The 25,236-nt window shown below is 46.0% G+C and overlaps 1 protein-coding gene across 3 annotated transcripts in view; it reads right to left on the reverse strand.

The window, feature by feature from the left end:
• Nucleotides 1-2,558: 2,558 nt before the first annotated feature.
• Nucleotides 2,559-25,236, reverse strand: part of SLIT1 (slit guidance ligand 1) — a 247,857-nt gene continuing 225,179 nt past the window's right edge. For 2 of the 3 annotated variants that reach the window (XM_072130997.1, XM_072130995.1), the window contains exons 31-39: nucleotides 13,027-13,166; nucleotides 12,302-12,395; nucleotides 11,601-11,738; nucleotides 10,197-10,434; nucleotides 8,636-8,766; nucleotides 7,604-7,758; nucleotides 6,388-6,676; nucleotides 5,881-6,095; nucleotides 4,565-4,934 (exon numbers count right to left, since the gene is read on the reverse strand). In XM_072130997.1, coding sequence (XP_071987098.1) covers nucleotides 4,696-4,934; nucleotides 5,881-6,095; nucleotides 6,388-6,676; nucleotides 7,604-7,758; nucleotides 8,636-8,766; nucleotides 10,197-10,434; nucleotides 11,601-11,738; nucleotides 12,302-12,395; nucleotides 13,027-13,166 — 1,639 coding nt within the window. In that variant the 3' untranslated portion in view covers nucleotides 4,565-4,695. Of the gene's footprint in view, nucleotides 4,935-5,880; nucleotides 6,096-6,387; nucleotides 6,677-7,603; nucleotides 7,759-8,635; nucleotides 8,767-10,196; nucleotides 10,435-11,600; nucleotides 11,739-12,301; nucleotides 12,396-13,026; nucleotides 13,167-25,236 lie in introns of all 3 variants that reach the window. The other variant, XM_072130996.1, reaches the window with a different exon arrangement.

A 25,236-nucleotide genomic window follows, 5' to 3' on the forward strand; every position in this document is an offset into this window, starting at 1 on the left:
GACATTACTTATCCTGTACTGATCCTGAGTTACATCCTGTATTATATCCCAGAGCTGCACTCACTATTCTGCTGCTGGTGCAGTCACTGTGTACATACATGACATTACTTATCCTGTACTGATCCTGAGTTACATCCTGTATTATATCCCAGAGCTGCACTCACTATTCTGCTGCTGGTGCAGTCACTGTGTACATACATGACATTACTTATCCTGTACTGATCCTGAGTTACATCCTGTATTATACCCTAGGGCTGCACTCACTATTCTGCTGCTAGTGCAGTCACTGTGTACATACATGACATTACTTATCCTGTACTGATCCTGAGTTACATCCTGTATTATATCCCAGAGCTGCACTCACTATTCTGCTGCTGGTGCAGTCACTGTGTACATACATGACATTACTTATCCTGTACTGATCCTGAGTTACATCCTGTATTATATCCCAGAGCTGCACTCACTATTCTGCTGCTGGTGCAGTCACTGTGTACATACATGACATTACTTATCCTGTACTGATCCTGAGTTACATCCTGTATTATATCCCAGAGCTGCACTCACTATTCTGCTGCTGGTGCAGTCACTGTGTACATACATGACATTACTTATCCTGTACTGATCCTGAGTTACATCCTGTATTATATCCCAGAGCTGCACTCACTATTCTGCTGCTGGTGCAGTCACTGTGTACATACATGACATTACTTATCCTGTACTGATCCTGAGTTACATCCTGTATTATATCCCAGAGCTGCACTCACTATTCTGCTGCTGGTGCAGTCACTGTGTACATACATGACATTACTTATCCTGTACTGATCCTGAGTTACATCCTGTATTATATCCCAGAGCTGCACTCACTATTCTGCTGCTGGTGCAGTCACTGTGTACATACATGACATTACTTATCCTGTACTGATCCTGAGTTACATCCTGTATTATATCCCAGAGCTGCACTCACTATTCTGCTGCTGGTGCAGTCACTGTGTACATACATGACATTACTTATCCTGTACTGATCCTGAGTTACATCCTGTATTATATCCCAGAGCTGCACTCACTATTCTGCTGCTGGTGCAGTCACTGTGTACATACATGACATTACTTATCCTGTACTGATCCTGAGTTACATCCTGTATTATACCCCAGAGCTGCACTCACTATTCTGCTGCTGGTGCAGTCACTGTGTACATACATGACATTACTTATCCTGTACTGATCCTGAGTTACATCCTGTATTATACCCCAGAGCTGCACTCACTATTCTGCTGCTGGTGCAGTCACTGTGTACATACATGCCATTACTTATCCTGTACTGATCCTGAGTTACATCCTGTATTATACTCCAGAGCTGCACTCACTATTCTGCTGCTGGTGCAGTCACTGTGTACATACATGCCATTACTTATCCTGTACTGATCCTGAGTTACATCCTGTATTATACCCCAGAGCTGCACTCCCTATTCTGCTGCTGGTGCAGTCACTGTGTACATACCTGACATTACTTATCCTGTACTGATCCTGAGTTACATCCTGTATTATACTCCAGAGATGCACTCACTATTCTGCTGCTGGTGCAGTCACTGTGTACATACATGACATTACTTATCCTGTACTGATCCTGAGTTACATCCTGTATTATACCCCAGAGCTGCACTCACTATTCTGCTGCTGGTGCAGTCACTGTGTACATACATGACATTACTTATCCTGTACTGATCCTGAGTTACATCCTGTATTATACTCCAGAGCTGCACTCACTATTCTGCTGCTGGTGCAGTCACTGTGTACATACATGACATTACTTATCCTGTACTGATCCTGAGTTACATCCTGTATTATACTCCAGAGCTGCACTCACTATTCTGCTGCTGGTGCAGTCACTGTGTACATACATGACATTACTTATCCTGTACTGATCCTGAGTTACATCCTGTATTATACTCCAGAGCTGCACTCACTATTCTGCTGCTGTTGCAGTCACTGTGTACATACATGACATTACTTATCCTGTACTGATCCTGAGTTACATCCTGTATTATACTCCAGAGCTGCACTCACTATTCTGCTGCTGTTGCAGTCACTGTGTACATACATGACATTACTTATCCTGTACTGATCTCAACCTTTCTAATGCTGTGACCCCACAATACAGTTCCTCATGCTGTGGTGACCCCAAACCATGCAACTCGCAGTAAAAACACAGTAAAATTGCAGCTCCGATGGCTTTACGCGACCCCCGGTTTTGGTCGTTCGACCCCCGCTGGGGTCCCGACCCACAGGTTGAGAACCACTGCTCTAGAAGATAAATGTAAGTAGTTGGAGACTTCTTAGACAATCAGTGATGTTTCCCAGTGTTGCAGAGTTGGGACTATTTATTGGCTATGAACATAAGGGCAAAAGTTTTAGTTTTTTATAATCAATCTTTATTTACAGTACATGTGAGTTGTAGGTATAATGATGGTGGGGGGGGGGGGCTGTCTACCACGTGTGACGTTGGTCTTATAGTGAGCACTCGGCTTTGTTACTGTACACAGAGACCAGGCCCATGAAGCTCGGCTGATGAATGCTTGTTCTTTATTGTCCTCCCCTCTAGGGGGCAGCACCAGCGGAGGGGTTACCTTGCACTGTATGGCACCACAGACATTTGGCACCAGGTTAATCAGACATCACTGTGAGCATTACACTAGTGGCTACTACACAAGTATTTGACACCAGGCTCCGTATAGTATGAAAATACTAATAATATTACTGTTGTAATGAACAGGTCTGCACGCGAGGGCCGCCCACTGCAGCGCCACCTACAGGTACAGGGGGGAGCTTTAAAGCCTTCTGTTTGATTGATTTGTGAGCCGGGTTTTCACTTTACGACTGCTGCAAGAGGCTGAAACCATTTCTTCTAACAACAGCGCCACACCTGACTATGGGTAGTGCGTGGTATTGCAGCTCCATTCATTACTACACAGCTGAGCTGCAATACAAGCACCAGCCATAGTCAGGTGTGGCGCTGTTTTTGGGTAGACACGATTTTCTTTGGACAACGCCTTTAAATAGAGTTTGAGAGCTTTCCCCCCGATAATGGTGGCACTAGTGTCCATGAGCTCAGTGTGGTATTGCGTTAATTGAGAAAATGGGGCTCAGCTGCAATACCAGATGTGGCCACTAGACTTTTTCCACATGTCGGCCAACATTTTATTGGAAAATCTGACATGAAATGACGAATAATAATTTTATAAGGTGTGACCAAGTGTATTGGGGGACCAATGCGGGCGAGGCCTTGCCGACCAATCGTAGCAAGGGGTAACTCAAAGGCAACATCCGTCACATCTGCCTGCTGTTATTGGGGGGCACTGGCTCAGCTGCAGGGGGTCGCCAATGCATTGCGTTCTACCCTTGGGGCGCTCTAAGGACCATTTCACTGCATGTGTTATCTAGAGGTTGAAATACATGGCTGCCTTCTGCCAAAAACAGCGCCACACCTGACCGTGGTCTGTGCCGGTATTGCAACTCCGCGGTATAGCAATGAATGGAACCGAGTCGCAATACTACGCACTACCTGTGGTCAGGAGAGGAGCTGTTTTTGGAAGAAATCAGCCAGGTTTTCAAACCTCTGAACATCCCCTTTAATGCCCTGACCCCGTAGCTTATTTGGAGAGGTACAGTTAATGCCAGTTAATTAGATTTTTTTATTTTTACCCTGACCATTCCCAAGCAGTCAGTTGTCTTATTTTTCACTGTTTGCTCAGGAGCGGTGGAGTCTAGAGAAAAAAGTCCAACTACACCGGACCGGTCAGAGCTGCTGAAAGGTCCTCGTTACATCTGCGTTTCGTGCAGTGAACTTGGATACCTGGGTTTTGCTGTAACTTGCCAGGTCGCCCCCGATCATGCACTTACTCCTGTAGGAGCGCCCCGAGGATCCACACCACCTCGTTGTGGTTTGCAAGAAAAGAAAAACAAACAAAACATTGGTATTTGGGGACCTGGGTTGTTATATAGCATCTCCTGCCATGTCAGTAGGTAACGAGTAACATCTAAAGTCATATAAAAAAACACATTAACCGCTTGTATTTCACAGACAAAAGAAAGTGCTTTATGAAAGTGATGCAATGATCCCCCCTTACTGTTTCTGTTTTTTTTACCGTTACCTCTTCCTAGGAGAAGTTAAAGAATCGGGAAAGTATATTTGTAGAACGTTCTGCGCTATACAAAAAATAATAATGCAATACTGTCACAATGGTTACAAAAAGAAACAAAAAAAAAGTGATCTAACTCCAAAATAATAAAAAAACGGAAAACAAAATCCAAAACAAAATAGACATAAAGCTCCGCCCTCTGCGTAAATCTATCCACATTGTGTATAAATACATTTTGTGTTTTGTTTTTTTCTTAAAAAAATCTCTATCTACACATTTAGCCTCTACACATATACCTTCTCTCTAGCTCTCCCCAAGATACAGCACTATACAAGCAGCCAGTGTGCGCGCGTCTCTCCATGTAGCCGGAGGGTCTGTTTATACATATAACTTTGTGTTGGATGCCACAGACATTAAGATGTTCACACATCTGAAAGGGAAGCAGAGTTCAGTTTTACAGAATGTATTGTCCTGTTTTGTTTTTTTTTTTTGTTAATTTTTTTTTCTTCTTTTGTTTTATTTTGTGGTATGATCTACGATGCTCCAGTCCATTGAGATCCTACATACACTGGGAACAGCCGCACTTTATTGGCTTCTCTACGTCTTCCACAAACGAGGATCCGTCGCTGCACTCGAACGTGTACTTCCTGCGCTTCATGCGTAATCCCGTGCAGCAGCCCTGGTTGTTGCAGGATCCCCGGCACTCTACCCACGATACCGTGCGCGTGGTCTGGCAAATGGCGTATCCCCTCTGCACTTGGTAGTAGTCCCGGACCGGATCGCCTCTACACTCCGACTCTGCAGGGACAGGACATGGAAGTGTGAGGATTAGGTAACTATTGTATCATCAGGTAACGAATCAACCAAGCGCTCGTCTGATAGGGAGCAGTATCTGCGTTACACCTTCTATATCCGTATATATCACACGTCTAATCCAGGGCCTCTGCAGAGAGACAAAGCGGATCTGATTGTCATGTGTTATGGCGCTGGGACAGGAGTCTCCTCTTAAGCAAACAGGTCAGGGGCCATGAATGGGGAGAGCCACTATGGACCTGGACTGCAATCCTAGCACCGAAATAAAGGTCCCAACGTAAAGGGCATCTACCACCAGGATGAAGGATTGTATGCAAATGAGCCTGAGGGGCTACATAGGTGTTAATGGAGCCAGGAGCCACTCGGGCTCATTTGCATACAGTCCTTCATCCTGGTGGTAGATGCTCTCATGGACCAGACCTGGGATGTGCAGAGTGGGTGCTTGGGTTTTAAGGAAACTGAGTGATGCCCAGCAAATAATATGCACAGTCTATATTTTACTGAAAGGGGTTTTCTGGTTTCCGGACCTTTGAAGTGAATGGGAGCTAAGCTGGGGGGGGACCTCAGCATGCCGCTAGATCACTTCTCCAATATCTAGTGCTGTGATGTGGTCAGATCTATCCTGGAAATAGGTCCTCTGGTTCCTGAATGATGAAGCCAATGATGAACTTGCATTAGATAAGCTCTTATAACCCAACCACATAGTTGCAGATTGTCTGCAGAACCCAATAAGTAGGGGGTGTAAATTGGGGGGTTGCAGACCAGGTCTAGGGGACCCATATGGTGCACTTTTGCTATACGAGAAGACTAGTTCTATAAACAATACATTATAATTGGGGGCCTGACATCCCTGCCAATAAGCCTTGTCCGCTCCCATTTCACTATTGATCCTGTACATTACATTGTAAGACGCCGGGTTACCCTTACCTACCCTGATCACAGACGTCACCCACGTAGCCGTTGTCACACTCGCAGTATGCTTCGCCCACGTCTGAGATCTGGCAGCGCCCGTGTTGGCACTGCAGATTCTTGCAGGGATTATAGAGCTCTCCTCCTTGCTGATTGCAGAGGGCACCCTTGTACCCATCCTGGCACAGGCAGCTGTAGGTGACAGAATCCAGGGGCATGCAGGTCCCATGTACACACCTGGAGAGAAACGGCTCGTATATAAGAAGCTAGTAATGATGGTAAATTACAATGTGTTAATAGTCATTTTCGTTATTCAATAATTTTGTTTCTCTTCGTTCCTGTCCTGTGTTACCATAGAGAAATGTATTGTACAACGTGGTCTATGATATCCAGGAGCAGGTCACCCCCCCCCCCCCCCCAATCAGCTCTCCTCTGGGGAAGGGCAGACCCAAGAATTGGGTCTAAGTCTCCTTAGATTTTTGTGGGTTTGTTGTATCACATCCACTAGTAGTGATTCAGTGGTACTTACTTGTGTCCTATGCAGGGGTTGCTTATCTGCTGGTCGCAGTGCGGGCCCATCCACCCAGCCTCACAGTGACACACCGGTCCACTGACAGTGTTGGGCTGACATATGCCATGGAGACAGAAGAGCTTTCTACATGGTTCACATCCCGGCACCACTCCAGGCTTCATCTGAGTCTTGGTGAAGTCCTGGAGCTCATTATTAATGTACAGGTTACGGATGCAGCCGTGGAAACTGGTTCCATTAAGAATTTGCCACAGTCTGAAAGCGGCAGAGTTGACGTCCACTGGCATACCTGGGGCACAAGAAGACAAGACGTGATGTATATCCCATACAGGAAAGGTCATGTGATGGTGTGTGTGTATATATATATATATCTGTATACAGTCTCACTTTAGTCCAGCATGAATGTGGCAAGGTCTTTGCCAGGTAAAACGAGCAGAGGAGAGTGTATATACAGACCCTGATACAGTAGGGGGTGCATCCTAGATTTTGGGCCTAGGCAACATTAAAAGCCTGGAGATGTTTAAACTTTTATGCAAGCAAAACCTTTTCCTTAAAATATTAAGAAAACAATAATTGGTGGTAAGTGTCTGATATCTGGGGGTCCAACTGCTTGTACTCATGAGAGTGGGGTCTCCTGTGAGATGACCACCACTCCATTGACTTCTATGGGACTGTGCTGTCTCAGGGAAGTCAATAGAGCGGTGGCCACACAGGGGGCAGCAATCCTGTGATCACCAATCTTGTAACTTACCAACATACATCTATCACATGTTCTGCTCCGCTTTCCTGATACGTAAAGTGAAGCCTCCTGTCTCATCAACCAGAGATTTCTGTCCATAAAATGGCCGCAGATGGAGGGTCATGTGATCTCTAACTGTCCATGAACAATCACCCTGCCAGGACCTTATGATATATATTCATGAACACAAGATTAAGGTCCTGGCAGGGTGATTGCTCATGGACAATTAGAGATCACATGACCCTCCATCTGCAGCTATTATATGCACAGGAATGTCTGGTTGAGGAGGTAAAAGACATTTCTGCTCTGCTTTCTTCATATGTAAAGCCTCCTATTAATAGATGTATACTGGTAAATGACCTAATATCCTGCCCCCTCTCCCACTTACACAACACATGAGGTAAAGTGGCCGACCCCTGTGACATGTCTGCATGGGTGAGGTTGTAATCCTGCAATTCCGGTACATCCATGTCTTACCTCCTACATACAGGGGGGCTTCGCTGTTGAGCGTGTACTGCTTCCCAAAGTTGTCCATGGTCATGGGGGCACCGCCGTCAATGGAAAGATTAACCATCTGGTCAAAGGTAACTAACTCCACCGTATGGAACTGCCCATCATTGATAGTCTCTGCGCTGGAGAAGAGGAATTGTCAGGAATACTCCCTCATTATCCGTCTATTCATGCAGTAATGGCTCCCCCGGGAACGGGAAGAATGAGCTGCTAATTCTAAATTAAAGAGTGACAGTGCGGGCATATGGTGCACCCTGCCATCTGCTGACAGCTCCACTAATCCTCCGCCACACAATGGTATCCGTATCAGATCACTAACCGGCCCCGGAATAAATACGTCTGCCCCTCCCTGCGCCTGATTTACGGCACCGCAGGTGGAGACGCACATGTGGCAGACGCCGCATTTCATCTCATCCTGATAATTGTTTGTTCGTTTGTAGACGAAATTAACATCAGAGATGAATGATTTACGCGTCGTCAATCTGCGCGCCTCTCGCTACTCGCACGGGCGGTCACTCCACATCTTCATGGTCTCGCTACTTTCTTATTTTTTGGATGTTACCCAATCCTTGCCCCAACTTCATTCCCATTGAATCCCAATTATAAAAGGAAACTTATCTGAAATGTTAAAGTCACTTCTCTTGTGTTATCTATAACTCATCAGTTGCTGGACAGAATTTTGGTTTCTAGAAGAACTGGGTTGATGTTTTTGGTTTTCCCCCAAATTCTTGGCTAATCTGCTTTAGATAGATGAGATCGGATCCGTCACCAGTAATGATGTCTGTCTGGGTCCCTGGTGGTCCCTACATCCTAGTCCCTGTCTCAACATATAAGAAATAACTCATTGATCACTTATTATCATTTTCTGAGATAACACCCAAAAATTCAAGGCCCCAGGGACCTGGCAGAGCGGTAATGGGTGCAGCGGGACTTTGTTGTATAATAATTCTCCCTCTGATGAGTGCTGTATAGTAGGAGAACAGTCCCAGCGGGTCTTACCTATAGATGGCCGAGCTGGGGAAGCTCCCGGGGTCGTAGCTGACTCTCACGTGACCCTGATATAACTCTACAGCCATGTGATCGCGATCGCCATTGTATAGGAGAATTCCATTGTCCTCGGCCGTTGACACCTGCACATGGTAATAACGAGGAATGAAAAATAGGGAAAGGCGTCAGACTCCTACAGTCATCAATAAGTGAAGAATCCATCCTCATTATCAGATTTGTAGAGGTCCGATGCTCAGGACCCCCCTGCACAGTTCTCAGAGGCTGAATAACAGAGCAATGGGGCCGGACAGCACCAGTCCTTGTGTAGTGGCTGAACTAAATCACTGCAGCACAAATGTAGTAACCGAGTCTTACCACTACACAGCGGATGGCGCTGTCTACTACTTCTTCCATTTTCTTGTTCCATATCATCTGTTCTGTTAGAGTGACGGATGTTGCACTTCCCCCAATCTGATACTGAGGATCAATTCTATTAATATGTCATCAATATTTGTAGCCTGGAAATCCTTTCTAAGAGGATTTCCCATCATTGTGATGTTGATGAACTAATCTGTAGATTAAAATTATAGGGGGATTTATCATGCACTGGAGCACGGTGCGCAAGCGTATGATCTGTGAGGGGTCCACAGGATAGGGCCTAACTTTATGATTGGTGATGGAAAGCCGGATGCGCTCGATATGTATATGGCGCATGCATGGGGCGGAGTTAAAGGGGTTTTCCCACAAAACAAGTTAGGCCCTATCCACTCAGTGATGAGCCCCCCACAGATCACGAGAACGGGGGGAGGAAGGGGGTTCGAGCGATCAGCAATCTCCATCAGCTCCATAGAGATGAATGCGGAAGCCCGGCCAAGCGGGACCGGCTGCTCCGCTAATCTCGGGAAGCGATGGGGCTACATTGGACCCCATCATTCTCCTGATTTGTGAGGTCAGCAAGTTATGACCTATCCTGTGTGTTTTGCGGGAAGACCCTTTAACTCCGCCCCCTCCATGCGCCATTTATATACCCAGCGCTTCTGGGCTCCTGATACGTCCTGCATGTTGCCGCGCTTTCCTGGTGTAGAATTGAGCTATAGCCTGTGCCAGTTCCTTGCGTTCCTAGGGTGTAGGCACAGGGCAAGAAACCCCTGCCAGGCTCGGAAAGAGGAACATAGTCACAATTCCTGGATGTGCAGCTGGAATTGTGACTATTTCAAGGCTTGTATGACAGAAAATTGGTGTATAAAGTCTTACCAATCCCCTCCCATTAAATCTATGGATCCAGCAGCGCAGATTATCCCGCCATGTGCCCTCCCACTGATCCCACGGATTAAAGGGATGTTCCAGTATTACTGGGTTAGTAGCTCCTTTGGCTTGAGGTAACAATGTATCAAACTATCTTATTACACTTTTATATTCACAATATACTGTTTTCTATGACAAAACTTTGGAGTGATGTGTTTGCAAACTGTAATGTAACAGCCTCGGCGTCGTCAAGCAGATGGGCGCGGATTTTAATCTTGCTGACATTTCGCACTGCGTTTGATGAGATTAATGTCGTCTTCACACTTACCTGAAGAGTGATATTAGCCCGAGGCCAGTTCTGTAGGTCTGTGAATTGCAGGTAGGTGTCTCTATCCACAAAATTCACACTTAAGAGTTTCTCGCATCTGCTCCCTCCAAATCCGGCGAGGCACTGGCACACGGCGCTGCTCCCCAGGTCAATGCATTTGGCTCCGTTCTGACAGTCGGCTAATTTACACGGGTTGGTCAGGGTTGAGGCTTGTGATGGCATTTCACAGAGCTGCCCACTGGTAGGAGAGAGAAAATGCTAGAAATGTAACATACCAGTCATATCATACAGACCACACTAGTAATGTCTGATCTATTCACCAGACCGGAACATTAACCACCACAGGGACGTCAATTGGATAATGTCCCTACAGCATCACCCACTGGGCTGACCCCACAATTACATCGCAATGATATCCTCATTCAGTGACTGACAGCGGTGTATGCACCCGCACACAGCAAAGGCTGGAAATCACTGGGTAGGAATCTCCTCCAGATCAGGGGAGAGGATCAATAACTTATCGCTTTATAATTTTACATTGTTTTACCCACAACAGAACAACAATGATGGCCGGTTATGACAATTTTTTCGGATAAGGTCACACATTTTGTAAACCATTTAGTAATGTAATCCTTATTAATTGTCAAAAAGATACAATACAAACATAAGAAATGAAGGAAAACCAGGACGATTTCTCGAACCTTTGATGTTACAATGTAATTTTCAGCTTATTCTTTATCAGGTCTTCTGCTAATATGGGACATATTCTCCCGTCACAGAGGACATGGCTGTGACACTAATAATGAGATTTTATCTTTCCACTTCTGTTCGTCTCTTTAAGCTTTATTAAGAGGATTTCAGTCTATAGGATTTTGGCCAAGAATAGTCGAGTAATACAAAGAAGCAAGACGGGTAAATTCCCTAATAAGTGTCTATACAGTCAGTGCGGAGTATAGAGCGTGCACGTCAGCTGCCGAGCACATGACACGGGAGGTCTGGACCTCGCACTGAGGCCTCTGTAAAGAGGATTTTCTCCTGAAACTTATATTTACAGGATTTTTTTAATGAATGGATAAAAATATATATATTCTTACATGTTCCAAAGTTCCCCAACACTGCAGAACCACAAACTCTAGTGGTCCCAGCATTGAAGGACATCTACCACCAGGATGAAGGACTGTATGCAAATGAGCCTGAAGGGCTCCAGGTTCCATAGGTGTTAATTGAGCCTAGAGCCCCTCCGGGTTATTTGGTAAATATATTTATTGTTATGGTATTTCTATGGGGGAATCACATGTGACCCAAACATGTTATGTATGTAGCAGAATACCCTAGATTTTGAGGGGAAGCTCTGTATAATATGTAGGTGACGGGTCAAGGCCCAGGGAATCGTTATCCACTTACCTGAAGCCATTGGTGCACTGACACGAGTAGCCATTCACCTCATCCACGCACTGGGCGTTGTTCTGGCAGCGGTGATCCTTACAGTCGTCGTAGTTGATGCTGCAGTTCTCCCCCCCATAGCCTGGAGTGCACTCACATCTAGGGAAGGAGACAGGTAGGTCATTTTCCCATGAATGGATACAGGGTCAGGGCCCTGAGCTGCTGGGGGCCTACATGAGGCTCTACATAAGGAATCCATGTTGATGAGGGGGGCTTATATAAAATACCCATGAAGGGCTGTTTGGTATAATAAACTAGGGAATATTTTAGGGAACAGGAGATTTGTTATAATTTCAGAATTTTTAATGCAACAAGTTCACTGCAAAGGGGCCCACTGAGGCTCTGTCACTCAGGGGCCTACTGAAACCGGGAGCCGACCCTGGATGGATAGATAGGTTATTAGTGCTATGGTATATACTGTCGGTAATACTGTCACTGCTAACAAAGGTCACTCATGTGTAGCGTCTATTAGATTACTTTGTGGGTTATTATGTATCATACTGTATACTTGCTGTGGCAGGTTTCTGCATTTGTATAGATGGACAGCTTCATGTGATATTGAGATGTTTGGGGACCGTTTTATCTTTTATTTCTCTGTGTATTGTGTTTTGTATAGTGTAATTTACATGTGATATTTTTTATGTTACAGCTCGATCACTTACTTTGGACCCTCCGCCGTTGTGACGCACTTGGAGTCGGGGTGACAAGGGTTAAGCTCTGCAGAGCAGAAATCCAACAAGTGCTCGCAGTAGTCTCCTACAGAACAGAAACACAAGTTCAGGTAAGTGTATAATAGTTTTACTTTGCACAATGAGAAATATCAACCCCCCCCCCCCCCCCCCAAACACGTCCTGATTTATGTTCGCTTCTATGGGTGGACGTAACTCTACTGGATCAATGAGGTCCCCGCTAAACATGGATAACAAGAAGTAGTAATCATCTCCGGGCATGTGATGCGGATACTCCTGAAGATGCGGATTCTGACTTGCACTCCTTATATTTTTAGCAGAATCTACATGGAATAGGGGTCAGGTCTCATCTTTTTTTCCCTGAAGCCTCTTGATTAATAGGAAGTAGATTTGGGCAAAGTTTTCTATCTGAAAAATCTATCAGCAAATTTGCTCTGTGACCACCTAGGAAATCTGCCAGTCTCTGTAGCCTAAAATGAATACATTGTATTCCCCTGCATAGTAAGCAGAGATGATACACTGTGTAATGTGCGAGGACAGGTGCGGACATCATGGTGAAGGTGCTGGGGTCTGCAGGGGTCCCACCTTACTATAGGGTGCCCCCGTAGCTCATGCATAGATCGGGTTGCTCTGCTATAACCGTCCTGTATTTTGCATTACACCTGCACAGCCATAGGTCAGTGAGTAGATGCACTTACCTGTGTATTGTGGTGGGCACTGACACGTGTACATGTTTATCCCGTCTATGCAGGTGCCGCCATTCTCGCAGTCGCTGTACTTGCACTCGTCACGGTTTATGGCACACGTTGGGCCTTCAAAACCTTCGGCACAGGCGCATCTGATGGTGACAAGCTGCGGTCATAAGTCACAGTTCACACAAGTAGAATTGCTGCAAGCTGTATTTTCTGTCTCGTACGTCCCCATGGTTCTGCGATAGGCAGCAATTCAAGCTTTCAAAGCACTCGAGCCCCTTCATCTGTCACATAACCTGACATGAAAATCTCCCTGCGATCTATGTTTAGTTAGCATACATATTACCTCCAGGCTCGGGGGGTTTTTTATGGCTTTTTTTTTTGTAACAAAAGTGACAGATAAATCTTGTAAACACGAAGCGGAACATTGAATATAAATCCCATCCTGAAATGTATGAACATGTGATATCACTGACAACCATTTCTTGTTACAAAATTCATAATGGTTTATGTATCCGGCTCCATTACACGCTGTGCCGAGTCGTGTCGCCCCTCCGTATAGGCCCAGGAGGATAAGCAATCCATCAGAAGGCAACAGAGCAATGTCCGGCGCCCCCAATAATCATTCTAGTCTAAGGCGGACCCAGTGTTATACAGCAGTGGTGCAGGATTGATGCTGTACTTGGGCCATGGGTCTGTTGTGTTTGGTCTGTCTGTCATCAGTGTAATCCATTGCTGAGCTGTATGTCTGCAAATCCACTAGTGGCCAACCAAGGTCTGGCATATGTCACTCGCTTGTCCCCAATCTTTTGATGGTTTTTTATAGCAAAGAAATCCAAAAAGATGGGGACACACGGGTCATCCACAGGCAGCCCAAGTGACTTAATAATATTTAAGGTCCCATAGACTTCTATTGGAAGGTCAGGGCCGCAAACACGGGTAGGAGTAATAATAGTAATAATAGGACCTGCACTGAGTTTTTCTACAATTTTAACACAGATAAATGTTTATGTGCATGGATCCATTGATATGAATGTGTCAGTGGGTCATCAGTGAAAGACGGAGAGAATATGGTAAAAAAATGGATTTTGATGACTTTTAAGGTTACCTAAATTCTATCATCATAAACTAGGGACACTTACTCATAGATCCAGGCACCGTAACTGTGCGAATCATCTTATATTTCCTTGTTCTAAAATCCACTTTTGAAAATATGCTAAGGAGCCAGAAGGGCTCTGGGAGGTGTAACCAGAGCCCCTCCGTGTTCTATCTTTACAGAATGTTCAGCACTTTACAGCAGGAAAGGGAGTGGGAAGTGCTGAGGGAGAAGGGTGATACAGTATAACAGCCTGTGAATCTTCAGCATGGAGGAACTCTGGTAGAGCCCATCTGTCACATTAACATCATTTTTAAAGTTGATTTTTAGAAGGAAAGATAACAGATATAAGACAATACAACAGCCCCCGTGCCTGGATCTACGAGTGAGTGTCCCTGGTTTATCAGGATGGATTTTGTTGGTAGATTTCCTTGAAGACTGATACACACTAACACTCATTTGTATCTGATTTAGCTTTTTTCCACATTCGTATAACAGAAAAGAGGTGTGAATAAGCCTTTGCAGGAGTATAGTTTCCATATTGAATGTTATTTAGATGCTGCAAGGTGAGTATTTTGTGGGTTGCATTTGTCAGAGTTACTGGAGTATTATTTATGCATAATATCTGTGTGTGCACTATAGGATGGTATTACGTGAGCAGGAGGTGGCAGAACTGTGTGGGCAGTATATGGCGGTGTTATATGAGTTCTCTATGGTGTTATTTGGTCACTGTATCTATTAATGCTTTATAGACAATGGATTGCGGTAATATTTGGATAGTGTATGTAACATAGTTTGGGTGTTGTATGATGATATTATCCATATTTTTCTATATTTCTCTATTGTGCGCGTCCTTGTGCTGTGTACACGTTTACATGAGGATTATTGGGGAGAACTGGTGAATACTTACCATGGTTACTACTGTATCCAGGGGGAGCTCCGTGTTACTTATTAGACTAACAAAAATATGTAATTCTCTATAGAAACACATGGCAGGAGGAAGCTAGGCAGAATAAATTGTGTATTTTTAGGAGGGCGGATAATGAGGAATGTAAAGGAAAGCCGCGTGAAACATCTTGATGTCGATACAACTACAGACTAGTATATTGGGAGGACGACGCCATTGCTTCTCCGCAATCTCCATAGAGATCTCTCATCAGGGCCAAAATGTCCATTGTGATGTGATTTTGTCTCTGTTAGATGCAGTTTATTTGCACTTGATATGCAGAGAGCATTGACTTGTGACTTGATGTATTCTCTCCCAGTATATACAACCATGTGCATCCCCTAAGCAAACGTGCGCACAATGTTTAGTGCGGCCGGTGTATTATACATGAGCTTATTACAGGCAGCAGAGGAAGGGAAGGTAACACACCTGCAGGATTATCCGCTATTCATACAGGATACAAGCGCAATCATCTGCAGTCTCCTGTGTATGGACCAAAAACTTCTAGCACATACATTACACAACTTTACCATGACACCAAAAAGACGTCTCTTACAATCCTTTCCTTTTGGGAAACCTTTTATTTCCTGCTGTACAGACTATAGGAGTCTTCTGTACTGTACTATCCCATGCCGAGCCTGCACACACAGACATGTACTATGGGGTACAGACTATAGGAGTCTTCTGTACTGTACTATCCCATGCCGAGCCTGCACACAGACATGTACTATGGGGTACAGACTATAGGAGTCTTCTGTACTGTACTATCCCATGCCGAGGCTGCGCACAGACATGTACTATGGGGTACAGACTATAGGAGTGTTCTGTACTGTACTATCCCATGCCGAGGCTGCACACACAGACATGTACTATGGGGTACAGACTATAGGAGTCTTCTGTACTGTACTATCCCATGCCGAGGCTGCACACACAGACATGTACTATGGGGTACAGACTATAGGAGTCTTCTGTACTGTACTATCCCATGCCGAGCCTGCACACAGACATGTACTATGGGGTACAGACTATAGGAGTCTTCTGTACTGTACTATCCCATGCCGAGCCTGCACACAGACATGTACTATGGGGTACAGACTATAGGAGTCTTCTATACTGTACTATCCCATGCCGAGCCTGCACACACAGACATGTACTATGGGGTACAGACTATAGGAGTCTTCTGTACTGTACTATCCCATGCCGAGCCTGCACACAGACATGTACTATGGGGTACAGACTATAGGAGTCTTCTGTACTGTACTATCCCATGCCGAGGCTGCGCACAGACATGTACTATGGGGTACAGACTATAGGAGTCTTCTGTACTGTACTATCCCATGCCGAGGCTGCACACACAGACATGTACTATGGGGTACAGACTATAGGAGTCTTCTGTACTGTACTATCCCATGCCGAGCCTGCACACAGACATGTACTATGGGGTACAGACTATAGGAGTCTTCTGTACTGTACTATCCCATGCCGAGCCTGCACACAGACATGTACTATGGGGTACAGACTATAGGAGTCTTCTATACTGTACTATCCCATGCCGAGGCTGCACACAGACATGTACTATGGGGTACAGACTATAGGAGTCTTCTATACTGTACTATCCCATGCCGAGGCTGCACACACAGACATGTACTATGGGGTACAGACTATAGGAGTCTTCTATACTGTACTATCCCATGCCGAGGCTGTGCACACAGACATGTACTATGGGGAACAGACTATAGGAGTCTTCTGTACTGTACTATCCCATGCCGAGGCTGCACACAGACATGTACTATGGGGTACAGACTATAGGAGTCTTCTGTACTGTACTATCCCATGCCGAGCCTGCACACAGACATGTACTATGGGGTACAGACTATAGGAGTCTTCTATACTGTACTATCCCATGCCGAGGCTGCACACAGACATGTACTATGGGGTACAGACTATAGGAGTCTTCTGTACTGTACTATCCCATGCCGAGGCTGCACACAGACATGTACTATGGGGTACAGACTATAGGAGTCTTCTGTACTGTACTATCCCATGCCGAGCCTGCACACAGACATGTACTATGGGGTACAGACTATAGGAGTCTTCTATACTGTACTATCCCATGCCGAGGCTGCACACACAGACATGTACTATGGGGTACAGACTATAGGAGTCTTCTGTACTGTACTATCCCATGCCGAGGCTGCGCACACAGACATGTACTATGGGGTACAGACTATAGGAGTCTTCTGTACTGTACTATCCCACGCCGAGGCTGCACACACAGACATGTACTATGGGGTACAGACTATAGGAGTCTTCTGTACTGTACTATCCCATGCCGAGGCTGTGCACACAGACATGTACTATGGGGTACAGACTATAGGAGTCTTCTGTACTGTACTATCCCATGCCGAGCCTGCACACAGACATGTACTATGGCGTACAGACTATAGGAGTCTTCTATACTGTACTATCCCATGCCGAGGCTGTGCACACAGACATGTACTATGGGGTACAGACTATAGGAGTCTTCTGTACTGTACTATCCCATGCCGAGGCTGCACACAGACATGTACTATGGGGTACAGACTATAGGAGTCTTCTATACTGTACTATCCCATGCCGAGGCTGCACACAGACATGTACTATGGGGTACAGACTATAGGAGTCTTCTGTACTGTACTATCCCATGCCGAGCCTGCACACAGACATGTACTATGGGGTACAGACTATAGGAGTCTTCTATACTGTACTATCCCATGCCGAGGCTGTGCACACAGACATGTACTATGGGGTACAGACTATAGGAGTCTTCTATACTGTACTATCCCATGCCGAGGCTGTGCACACAGACATGTACTATGGGGTACAGACTATAGGAGTCTTCTGTACTGTACTATCCCATGCCGAGGCTGCACACACAGACATGTACTATGGGGTACAGACTATAGGAGTCTTCTGTACTGTACTATCCCATGCCGAGGCTGCACACACAGACATGTACTATGGGGTACAGACTATAGGAGTCTTCTATACTGTACTATCCCATGCCGAGGCTGTGCACACAGACATGTACTATGGGGTACAGACTATAGGAGTCTTCTATACTGTACTATCCCATGCCGAGGCTGCACACACAGACATGTACTATGGGGTACAGACTATAGGAGTCTTCTATACTGTACTATCCCATGCCGAGGCTGTGCACACAGACATGTACTATGGGGTACAGACTATAGGAGTCTTCTATACTGTACTATCCCATGCCGAGGCTGCGCACAGACATGTACTATGGGGTACAGACTATAGGAGTCTTCTATACTGTACTATCCCATGCCGAGGCTGCACACAGACATGTACTATGGGGTACAGACTATAGGAGTCTTCTGTACTGTACTATCCCATGCCGAGCCTGCACACAGACATGTACTATCGGGTACAGACTATAGGAGTCTTCTGTACTGTACTATCCCATGCCGAGCCTGCACACAGACATGTACTATGGGGTACAGACTATAGGAGTCTTCTGTACTGTACTATCCCATGCCGAGGCTGCACATAGACATGTACTATGGGGTACAGACTATAGGAGTCTTCTGTACTGTACTATCCCATGCCGAGGCTGCACACACAGACATGTACTATGGGGTACAGACTATAGGAGTCTTCTATACTGTACTATCCCATGCCGAGGCTGTGCACACAGACATGTACTATGGGGTACAGACTATAGGAGTCTTCTGTACTGTACTATCCCATGCCGAGGCTGCACACAGACATGTACTTTGGGGTACAGACTATAGGAGTCTTCTATACTGTACTATCCCATGCCGAGGCTGTGCACACAGACATGTACTATGGGGTACAGACTATAGGAGTCTTCTATACTGTACTATCCCATGCCGAGGCTGCACACAGACATGTACTATGGGGTACAGACTATAGGAGTCTTCTATACTGTACTATCCCATGCCGAGCCTGCACACAGACATGTACTATGGGGAACAGACTATAGGAGTCTTCTGTACTGTACTATCCCATGCCGAGGCTGCGCACAGACATGTACTATGGGGTACAGACTATAGGAGTCTTCTGTACTGTACTATCCCATGCCGAGGCTGCACACACAGACATGTACTATGGGGTACAGACTATAGGAGTCTTCTATACTGTACTATCCCATGCCGAGCCTGCACACAGACATGTACTATGGGGTACAGACTATAGGAGTCTTCTGTACTGTACTATCCCATGCCGAGGCTGCACATAGACATGTACTATGGGGTACAGACTATAGGAGTCTTCTATACTGTACTATCCCATGCCGAGGCTGCACACACAGACATGTACTATGGGGTACAGACTATAGGAGTCTTCTATACTGTACTATCCCATGCCGAGGCTGTGCACACAGACATGTACTATGGGGTACAGACTATAGGAGTCTTCTATACTGTACTATCCCATGCCGAGGCTGCACACAGACATGTACTATGGGGTACAGACTATAGGAGTCTTCTATACTGTACTATCCCATGCCGAGGCTGTGCACACAGACATGTACTATGGGGTACAGACTATAGGAGTCTTCTATACTGTACTATCCCATGCCGAGGCTGCACACAGACATGTACTATGGGGTACAGACTATAGGAGTCTTCTATACTGTACTATCCCATGCCGAGCCTGCACACAGACATGTACTATGGGGTACAGACTATAGGAGTCTTCTGTACTGTACTATCCCATGCCGAGGCTGCACACACAGACATGTACTATGGGGTACAGACTATAGGAGTCTTCTATGCTGTACTATCCCATGCCGAGCCTGCACACAGACATGTACTATGGGGAACAGACTATAGGAGTCTTCTGTACTGTACTATCCCATGCCGAGGCTGCGCACAGACATGTACTATGGGGTACAGACTATAGGAGTCTTCTATACTGTACTATCCCATGCCGAGGCTGCGCACACAGACATGTACTATGGGGTACAGACTATAGGAGTCTTCTATACTGTACTATCCCATGCCGAGGCTGCACATAGACATGTACTATGGGGTACAGACTATAGGAGTCTTCTATACTGTACTATCCCATGCCGAGCCTGCACACAGACATGTACTATGGGGAACAGACTATAGGAGTCTTCTGTACTGTACTATCCCATGCCGAGGCTGCGCACAGACATGTACTACGTGGTAGACTATGGGCTACGTGTTCTACTGTATAGAGACACAGCGTAGAGGTGTCGTCACAATACAGGGGTAATGCAGATGGTGATGTCACGATACAGAGGTAACAAGCACGGTGGCGTCACAGTACAGGGGTAATGTGCACAGCAATGTCACAGTAAGTCGGGTAATACGCACAGCGACATCAGGGTACAGAGGGTAACACACACAGCGGCATCACAGTACGCTTTCCTGTAAAAAGCAATGTGTTTAGTATCCCTATACTACGACCTCACTATGTGTATTATGTCTGCGCTGTTGCATCGCTGTGCAGAGCATCATCTGTGTTGTGATGCCGCTGCACGGAGCGTCCCCTGTGCTACGGTGTCACACTACAGAGATAACAGGGTGCTCTGTTCTTTTTGCATTGAAGACGTCAATTTGAACTTGCTGCAGCGACAAGTTGTGCTGTGAGGCCCGGTGGTGACTAGTTGTGCTGCGAGGCCCCGTGGCGACTAGTTGTGCTGTGAGGCCCGGTGGTGACTAGTTGCGCTGCGAGGCCCATGTGGTGACTAGTTGTGCTGCGAGGCCCCGTGGCGACTAGTTGTGCTGTGAGGCCCGGTGGTGACTAGTTGCGCTGCGAGGCCCATGTGGTGACTAGTTGCGCTGCGAGGCCCATGTGGCGACTGGTTGCGCTGCGAGGCCCCGTGGCGACTGGTTGCGCTGCGAGGCCCCGTGGCGACTGGTTGCGCTGCTCTTCTATATTTTGGCAGGGGGTGAGCACACTCCCTCTCCTCCTCGGCGGTCGCTTCTCTGCACTTTTCTTCTGGTGGAGGAACGTTGGCGAGACGCCTATTGTAATACATAAAGTGTAGCTGGAAAGTAGCATCTGCGCCATTGTTTCTCCCCATTCCCGTTGCGTCTCCCTCTTGCCCGGAACTAATAATGGAGGCATTACTCGCTCGCCGCTCACAAATGCCGGAGCTTTAATGTGAAATGGATTCTACTCTCTGCAAATTCCCCCAAAATAAAGAAAAAGAAAGAAAAGCGGCTCGGAGACATTTGTGCGCAGGATGAAAGCTGTGAAGAGTAAATGGTTTGACTGAATGGCTCTGCAAACCCCAAAGGAAAATATAGGCCTATTGTAAAGATGCTTGGTTACCACGGCAACAGAACGAGAGGCCATTTAGTGTTTTTTTTCTGTGTTTTTTTTTTTCTGGTAATTTTAGGCTCTTAGAAGCCGGTCCGGTCATTTCTGCCTCTTGATTCAACATAATTTTTTTCAAATAACTCGATTCTTCAGGTTTTTTTTCCCCCCCGATTTATTTTGGGTGACTAATTATCTTCTAGGGAATCGGTGTAAAGCAGCGACTACGTGAAAAGTGGGTCTCCTCGGTGGAGGTGCCTGGACTTAAAGTGCTGGTTGGGTGATGGGAGATGCTGTCAGTGTAGACGTGTGTGAAGTAAAAAGCAAATCACAGTAATTATGGGAGGCTCGGGCTCTATACATAGAAGGGGAGAAATACAATCGAGAATGTAAATATGTAACCATCCTGACACTGCTTTATTAGCGCTCGTCATCTCTCCGTGTGTGGGGGGATAAGCGCACAACAGATGGCAGCGTAATGTACAGAGCAGGTTAATTGGGGGTCTATATGGAATTCTAAAACAGTTTGGATAATCATCCTGCGCTACAAGCATTGTGCTCTCTGTAATTGACTTCATATAAATGGGAATTATTTCAGAGAAAAGCAGGGGGGGGGAGCCATTTAACCATAGCAGGATGAAGATTTTAATGCACTGGAGTGGTTACGGGGGTCCGTACAATGTACCTGAGGTTAAACTATGTAGGGGATTTCATTGTGTTATAGATAAAGTTGTATCATTTTGTATAATTGAAAAGTTTAGCAACTTTCTAAAATATCTGGTGTGTTTCATGTATTTGCTACTGTCAAGGTCCATTCTACTACTTAATGAATGGGGACATTATGGTCAATCGCTGATGGACTTAGAGGACCTGTCAGGGCGATTTGGGACACTAAACCACCAACAGGTCCTTATGGATCGGTGGCGTAATGCCCTAAACTGCCCTTTAGCATGTCCGTATGTGCCGCTGTGGAAATAAAAAACCTTTATACTTACCCTGGTCTGGAGCTCCCAAAACTTGTGCAGTCACATAGTAAAGCCAGTGCATGCCCCATGGTGTACTGCAGCATCGGAGCATCGGATATGGGTCTAATGTGCCTCATCGGACCATCTCTGGGCAAGTATAAAGGTTTATTTTTATAGCGGCACAGAGGGGAGGAGATGTGGAGAAGAACAGTGCAGAGATCTGAAAGCAGATTTCCAACACACAGTGTGGTCAGAACATGGGATACTATTGCACAGAGACAGAAAGGAGAAATTTTTGGAGAACAGCGTGGTCAGAACATAGGAGAATAACTTCTTGGAGCACAGTGTGGTCAGAACAAAGGAGAATAACTTCTTGGAGCACAGTGTGGTCAGAACAAAGGAGAATAACTTCTTGGAGCACAGTGTGGTCAGAACATAGGAGAATAACTTCTTGAAGCACAGTGTGGTCAGAACATAAGAGGCTATTGCACACAGAGAGGAGAATTTCTCAGAGCACAGTGTGGTCAGAACATAGGAGACTACTGCAGAGAGGAGACAGAGAGGAGAACTTCTCAGATCTTAGGGTGGCTGCTAATGCTAATCTGTTATTGATAATCTAAGGTATTGCCTCAAAACTGTATAATTATTAAAATACAAAAAAATAAGTCCCCAGTCCAATGGAATGAAGATGGATCAGATACAAGATCCCTCTCCCATTGTTCTGATCTGTCTACACACAGGTCATTGTCACCTAAAGCGGGGAAGCCTCCTATGTACTTGGCAAACATTGAGCCGTGTCCTCCGGGTGTTATACGACCTCCTATGAATAGTGAAACCAGCGGCTTTTGTTCACATATCAGATTTCCTATAATTCGGCATCACAATGGATATGGAGCCTCACATTATCAGGACCAACAATTACAGAATTCCCAAAGACTGCAGGGTGTAAATCAATCTGGATAACGGGCCACATCCACATACCCATCTATATACACGTTAGGGAAATCACATGGATTGTGTTTTCTTACAAAAACCTGGAAATGACAGAGGGGGCTGTGGTTTTATTTTGCTATTTTTCTTTTTAAGAGCGCACGTTCCGCCTTGCTTCACCGGAATAAAAAGGTTCACGTTGTCAATATCACACGTTTAGCGAGCTGTTTGCAAATTATCCTGCCATTTTTAGAGGTGCTTAAACTGGAAACTAACTTTAAATGTTACCATAGAAACGTGGCGTAAAATGTTCTCGGAGGCCCTGAAGCCTGAAACGGATCTGTTTTATATGCACCTGCAGACAAAATCCTTGACAATAATATCTGCAAACCTAACAAGAGGGCGGCTTTTATTAACTAATGTATCCGGCGCGTTCCGACAGACGTAGGAGAACTCGTCTCTATGCCGTTCATCCAACAATTTTCTTTCCAGCTCTTCAGAAAGTATCAGCAGGAAAAGCGGGTGATGATCGTCTCCTCTTCATCGTGTCTATCAAAGTCCGTTTTTCTTTTCTAAAATCTCCGAAGTGTTCTCTGCGCTGTACGGAGCGTTATGGTCATGGGGAAGAATTGTCTATAAACTTCCCCCAAGATACCGGGTGACAGGCTGGATACATCTATACACTTAAGGATTCTACTAGATTTGTTGGAAAAATGACTTTAACCCTAATGAGACCTGGTGGAGGCCACATACAGTCGGTCCCCTACTTAAGAACACCGTTACAAACGGACCTCTGGATATTGGTAATTTCCTGTACTTTAGCCTTAGGCTACAATGATCAGCTATAACAGTTATCACAGGCGTCTGTAATGAAGCTTTATTGTTAATCCTGATTCTTATGACAATCCAACATTTTTTAAATCCAATTGTCACAGAAACCAAAAAAATTTGGCTGGGGTTACAATGATAAAGTATACAGTTCCGACTTACATACAAATTCAACTTAAGAACAAACCTACAGACGCTATCTTGTATGTAACCCGGGGACTGCCTGTACTCTGTATTCTATCTCTATTCACACACCAGAACACGGCTGCTCTATATCGCTTGTACTGGTGTTGCTAATGTATTAATAGAGTTTTTGTGGGAGGATTCCTGTTTTTATCTGTATGCTTTTCTTAAATGATTAGTTTATATGTGAGAGCCCTTGTATGTGATCCATCGTAAGTGGGTTTATGTTTGGGAAATCCATGGCCTGAATGTAAAGAAATCTGAATGTTCTACATGATCAGGTCATGCCGATGGGGTCCAGTGCACCCTGGGTGTGGCTATGGGGTCCAGTGCACCCTGGGTGTGGCTATGGGGTCTAGTGCACCCTGGGTGTGGCTATGGGGTTTACAGAATCATGGGCGCGGCTATGAGATCCACTGCACCCCCCTGGGTGTGACTGTGAAGTCTAGTGCACCTTGGGTGTGGCCATTGGGTCCACTGTACCCTGCATGTGGCTATGATGTTTACAGAACCATGGGCGTGGCTGAGGCCTAGTGCACCCTGGGCTGGCTATGAGGTCTAGTGCACCCGGGGTGTGGCTATGAAGCCCACTGAACCATGGGCATGGCTATGAGGTCCACTGTACCCTGGGCGTGGCTATGGGGTCCACTGTACCCTGGGCGTGGCTATGGGGTCCACTGTACCCTGGGCGTGGCTATGGGGTCCACTGTACCCTGGGCGTGGCTATGGGGTCCACTGTACCCTGGGCGTGGCTATGGGGTCCACTGTACCCTGGGCGTGGCTATGGGGTCCACTGTACCCTGGGCGTGGCTATGGGGTCCACTGTACCCTGGGCGTGGCTATGGGGTCCACTGTACCCTGGGCGTGGCTATGGGGTCCACTGTACCCTGGGCGTGGCTATGGGGTCCACTGTACCCTGGGCGTGGCTATGGGGTCCACTGTACCCTGGG

Source organism: Engystomops pustulosus, chromosome 11, assembly GCF_040894005.1.
Source record: "Engystomops pustulosus chromosome 11, aEngPut4.maternal, whole genome shotgun sequence".
Lineage (NCBI taxonomy): Eukaryota > Metazoa > Chordata > Amphibia > Anura > Leptodactylidae > Engystomops > Engystomops pustulosus.